The sequence below is a fragment of the Limulus polyphemus genome, unplaced genomic scaffold, assembly GCF_000517525.1.
Source record: "Limulus polyphemus unplaced genomic scaffold, Limulus_polyphemus-2.1.2 Scaffold5476, whole genome shotgun sequence".
Taxonomy (NCBI): Eukaryota; Metazoa; Arthropoda; class Merostomata; order Xiphosura; family Limulidae; genus Limulus; species Limulus polyphemus.
Genome location: NW_013671086.1, coordinates 47,129 through 53,294, shown reverse-complemented (window position 1 = coordinate 53,294; position 6,166 = coordinate 47,129). Strand labels below are relative to the sequence as shown.

Genomic DNA, 6,166 nt, shown 5'->3' with positions numbered 1-6,166 from the left:
CACTTTGTTCTAACTGAAATGATCTGGACCGTGATAATGCCAAAGACTGTTGGCATGCACCACCTTTGGCTTACCTCGTCGACCACATTTTATTCGGAAAGTCACGTCTGAGAAATGATCCACTATGTCATATGGGCCTTCCCATGGAGAAGACAACTTAGGAGACTTCCCTTTGGTCTTCCTGGGATTATACAACCACACCTTGTCTTCTGGTACAAAGCTGACTTCAGTAGATCTCTTATCATAAGATTGCTTCATGGAATCAGCAGACGTTTTCAAGTTTGAATGCACTTGATGGTGAATATCATCCATCCTTTCTGATAACACTTTCATGAACTGTGACACATTTTCAGGCAACTCTTCGTAAGGTGGGCATCCTGTTATCAGATCCACTGGCAACTGAAGTTCCCGACCAAACATCAGTGTTGCTGGAGTGTATCCAGTGACTTCATGCTCTGCTGTTTTATAGGCCATCAACAGTTGAGGGAGTAAGACATCCCAGTCATCTTGGCAGCTGTTACAAAACATTGTCAATTCCTGTCCCAATGTCCAGTTGTACTTTTCTACCATCCCATCAGACTGTGGGTGAAGTGGCGTTATCCTGGTCTTTCATATGCCAAACAACTTCCAGCATTCATGGAACACAGCTGATTGAAAGTTACGACCTTGATCTGAATGCAGTTCATATGGCGTACCAAACCTGAAGAAGAAATCACTAATAGCCGAAGCTACAGTTGTAGCTTCCTGATTTGGTATTGCATATGCCTCAGGCCACTTGGTGAAATAATCCATCACCACACAAATGTACTTGTTTCCGGCACGAGTTTGGGGCAAAGGACCAGCAATGTCAATGGCTACTCTTTCCATTGATTCGCCAACTTGATATAACTTCATTGGAGCACGTCCCTTATGCTTGGGCCCCCTTTTAGCACAACATGTACTGCAGGTCCTGCACCATTCTTCCACATCTTGCCTCATACCTATCCAGTAAAATCTATGCCATAGGTGACTCAGTGTCTTCTTAACTCCAAGATGTCCTCCTGTTAAACTATCATGGGATTGATGCAGCACAACTTCCCGTAACTTTCTCAGGAATAACTGTTTGCCAGGTCATCACTTTCCCATCTGCAGTTTCTCATCTCCGGACAAGAACACCATCTTCAAGCTTCAACTGGTCCCATTGTGCCCAATAGTTCTTTGTCACAGGGCTTAAGCTAGACACCTTCTCCCAAGCAGGTCACAAAACACTTGCTTGTAGAAAATCAGTTATTGGCTTCAAATATTGGTTTTTCTCCTGTTCTGCTTTAATATCTATACTTGGTTCCACTTCACCATCATCAACTCCTTCAGTCACTTTGACTTCAGCTTGATGGCACCTAGTTAGTTCAACCTCTCTTTTGTAGCAATGTCTGCAGTCATTTTTGCAGGGTCTTCGGCTCAGTCCATCGGCATTTCCATGAGATTTTCCTTCTCTATATTCAATATCATAGTTATACTGGTCTATCTTTCCGATCCAACGTGCCAGTCATCCTTCTGAGTTTTTTAATGATCTTAACTAGTGGTCTGTCCTGATGGTAAACCTGGCACCATAGAGATAAGAATGGAAATATGTCAGACTTTTTACTATAGCAGTGAATTCCCTCCATGTTACACAGTAGTTCCTCTCTGGTCTACTCAGGACCTTACTGAAGTAGGCCACCACATGTTCGTTTTCGCCCACTTTCTGAGACAACACTCCTCCAGTTCTGACACTACTAGCATCACAATCCAATATTTACGACAGTGAGGAATTTGGAAGCTTTAAAAGTGGAGATGAGGCCAATTTTTCTTTCAATGTCTTAAAAGCATGCTGGCAAGAAACTGTCCATTTGAACTTTTGGCCTTTTTTTGTCAAATCATGTAGTGGAGCAGCTATAGTTGAAAGTCCTCCACAAACTTCCGGTAATAGGTACAGAGTCCCAAGAAACTTCTTAACTCTCCCACATTGTCTGGTGTTGGCCAATCATGCACTGCTTTCACTTTATCAGTATCAGTTTGCACACCATGATCACTTACAATGTGACCCAAGTAAAGTACTTCTTTTTGGAACAAGTGGCATTTCTTGGGATGGAGTTTGAGGTTTGCTGTTTTCCAATGCTTGAATACTTCCTATAGCTGGGACATTTCCTCATCAAACGTTGTTGCAAACAGAATGACATCATCCAGGTACACCATGGCTATCCTCCATTGTAGGCCTTCCAGTACTCTTTCTATCAGCCTCTCAAATGTTGCTGGAGCATTGCTAAGCCCGAATGGCATCACACAGTATTGCCAGAGACCTTGGCCATAACTAAAACTGATTACTACCTTGGCAAAGGGTGGCACAATTTCCTTGACCCAAAGGTGCATCAGAAAGTTTCTTAATGCATTTTTATATTTTATGCTGATCTACAATCAACATTAGTGTCATTGTCCCAAATAAAATAGTGCAATAAATCAATTTTCAAAATTCAATCAGAACACTTAAAATAAAGATACCTCTCCTCACAAATTAGCTATTAAAATTAAAGGATTGGACTGAGGACCTTCCATCATGAACAATTTCTCCTCCATTGTAACAACGTTTGACAAAGAATTAGTTTAAGTCCTCCCCCCATCCCCCCAGACACACAAACTCCTTGCTATATAAATAGCTTCTAGATGTTAGGATAAATCTCAGAATTTTATTTTTTATCTTAATTTTCTAATCTAGCTGAACAACATTGTGAGACATTATTACCATTATCATTGAAAAAGATAAATTGAGGTAATCTGCTTGATCACTATAAAGGAGGCTACTGTACACGTTATAAATATAAAACTTATTTATAACGTGTACAGTTACCTTCGTTATACAACAGTTAAAATATATATTTATAATGTGTACAGTAACCTTCGTTATACAACAGTTAAAATGTATATTTATAATGTGTACAGTAACCACCATTATACAACAGTTAAAATATATATTTATAATGTGTACAGTAACCTTCGTTATACAACAGTTAAAACGTATTTTATAATGTGTACAGTAACCTTTGTTATACAACAGTTAAAACATATTTTATAATGTGTACAGTAACCTTTGTTATACAACAGTTAAAACTTATATTATAATGTGTACAGTAACTTTCGTTATACAACAGTTAAAACGTATATTTATAATATGTACAGTAACCTTCGTTATACAACAGTTAAAACGTATATTTATAATGTGTACAGTAACCACCGTTATACAACAGTTAAAACGTATATTTATAATGTGTACAGTAACCTTCGTTATACAACAGTTAAAACGTATATTTATAATGTGTACAGTAACCTTCGTTATACAACAGTTAAAACATATATTTATAATGTTTACAGTAACCACTGTTTTACAACAGTTAAAACGTATATTTATAACGTGTATAGTAACCTCTTGTGACTAGTTTACATAATAAGTAGTGTTACAATAATTATTCATTTTAATTTCAACTATATTGACAAGACTTAAATTAAACCATTGTTAGACCAAACTTTTATAACTCAATATCTGGAATTAAGTATATTTTAGTTGAACTTGTCTAAGGTAGCTTTTGTACTTGTTTGTTTCATAATCTGTTTATAATTATATAGTTCATATTCAGTGAATTACATTCACAACATAATTGCATTGTGTGTGTTTTGTTTTAGCTCATTACATTTCATGTAGCAAAATAATTTAACACTATTTTCACGATTCTAAGTATTTTGATCCCTTACTAATTAGCCAGGTACAAGTAATCCTAAAGTGATGCTACAGGTTGTGGAGTTAACTACGAAACCTGGTGTTCCAGAAAACATAACAATTCCTGAAGAGATGAAGGATAAGTAAGTCTACCATTTATGTTAACTTTACAAATCTGTTCTCTGTGTGTGTGTGAGGTGTATTAGAGAAATGAACATTTTTTGTATGAACAGAAAAATAATTTTGCTTTTATCGATCACCAAAACAAAAGGTGTAGATACTTATATTTCAGTAATTCTCAGTATCTAAAGTTGTGTTGTTATTAAGTTTATCACAAAGTTATGTTCACTTATTCTGTTGATCTACACAGCAGATATCAAACAGTATTAATGTAACCATGGACAGAAGATATATGAAAAGATACTATTGTTTGAGGTCAAGAAAAATGATGTATGTTAAATTGAAAGAAAAATTTTCTTTAGAAAAAAGTATGCATGATTTTAACCAGTAAGATATACTGTGAATTAAGACAGTGTCATGCTCTACATTAACTGGAAAAGATAGTTAATGAGATAAATGAGTATGGGGATGTTGTGGTATTATCTTGAAAAGCATTATGTAATCAAAGTTGATAGATGTTGTGATATTAACCTCAAAGACATTGTGTAATGAAGGAAAGTAGATATTGTGATGTTATTAACCTGAAATTCTGTGTAACAAAACATGATAGATGGTGTAATGATATTTGTAAATACTGTGTGTAATGAAGAAAGGTCGATGCTGTGATGTTAACCTGAAAGACTGTATAATAAAAGAAGATAAATGCTGTAATGTTAACCTGAAAGATTGTGAGACAAAGGAAGATAGATGGTGTGATGTTATTCTGAAGGACTATGTGTGATGGAGGAAGGTAAATGGTGTAATGTTATCCTGAAAGACCGTGCAATAAAGGAAGATAAATGGTGTGATGTTATTCTAAAATACTGTGAGATGAAGAAAGGTAGATGGTGTGATGTTATTCTAAAATACTGTGAGATGAAGGAAGGTAGATATTGTGATGTTAACTGTGTAAGTGTGCAGTGGATGACAGTTGTGTTACTGGTTAACTTTTTGTGTCAGAGAATATCTTTCATGATAAGATATTCATTAAGAGTTGTAATAGACTATATAAAGTTTTGTTTTTCATAGGGATCATTATATCACCCAAGTTACATGGATTGATAACAATCATTTAGCAGTGGTGTGGCTATGCAGATCACAGAATTATTCTATAATCAGTGTATGTGATAGAGTTAATAATAGCTGGCTATGTGTAAAGGTAAGATACTTATCCTATTTAAAATGATAATTTCATTACTAAGTATTGAAGAATATTTTATTTTTGAGAAAGTTTGTTTATTCAGTTTTGGCTTAAGATCCTTGTATTTAAATTTATAACTTGTAGATCATGTGATAATACATTGGCTATGTTAATATTTCAGACATTCAAATATGTCTTTGTTCACCAGAGCTCAAACATTTGTCTATTTCTCTGTTTTCTTGTTATTTTAATCTTATGAGCAACTAGTCAAATGTATGTCTCTTTCCTTAAATTTGTCTCTATTTATGATTCTTTGGTATGGACAAATATTTCTGTCCCCTAGGTTTTTAAAAATGTCTGGTTTCAGTTCTCAAGATAATTAACCTTTCAACCAAATATGTTTCAGTTTCCTAGGTGTGTTACTATTGGAATCAGTCTAATATCTCTCTTTTTTTTGGTGTATGTTATGTTTTAATCAGTAGAATATCTTTTATTTCTCTCATTATGTTGACATCCAAAAAAGTTAAGTGTGTTTCAATTTCCTAATTGTATTAATATTTTACACAGTCAAACATGCTTGTTAGGCATCTAGTTTTTGAAGTGCTAAAATATGCTTTTGTTCCCTGATAATGTTGATATCTTAAACACTAAAATGTGTGATAATCTTGATTAAGTTTATGATTAAACCAGTCAAACACTTCTCAGTGTACTCGTAAGCTGAGAGCTAGACATGTTTTGGTTCCTCTATGTGGCAGAACATATTGGTTGTATCTTTAAAAAATTGCATGTTTCTTAAGTTTTAGTCACCATGATCCTCCAGACTTCTAGAATTATATATATTGTTATGACAGCGGAAGTCACGTGATGCTAGTAACACGTCATGAGATTCTAGAAAAATCATGTCCGTTCGTGAAGCCTCGAGTGTTCTCCAGACACCTTCTATTTCATATATATAAGATCGGCGAGAAGTGATTGTATAGATATGAATAATTGCAGATTGAAGAGCTAGAGATGGACAATTGAGTCAAGTGCGGTAGTTAAGTGTGAGAATCGTTCGTTGTGAATTATAGCATGTGTTTAAGTTAAAGTGACTGTGGAAATTAAGTGTATTGCAAAGTTGAATTGAGAAATAATAAACT

General features: G+C 34.9%; 1 protein-coding gene across 1 annotated transcript in view; it reads left to right on the top strand.

The window, feature by feature from the left end:
• Positions 1 to 6,166, top strand: part of LOC106472628 (prolyl endopeptidase FAP-like) — a gene marked incomplete at its 5' end in the record, with an annotated part of 43,079 nt that overhangs the window by 8,176 nt on the left and 28,737 nt on the right. Inside the window, 2 exons of the mRNA XM_022401175.1 lie at positions 3,770 to 3,870; positions 4,916 to 5,045. Coding sequence (XP_022256883.1) covers positions 3,770 to 3,870; positions 4,916 to 5,045 — 231 coding nt within the window. The remainder of the gene's footprint in view (positions 1 to 3,769; positions 3,871 to 4,915; positions 5,046 to 6,166) is intronic.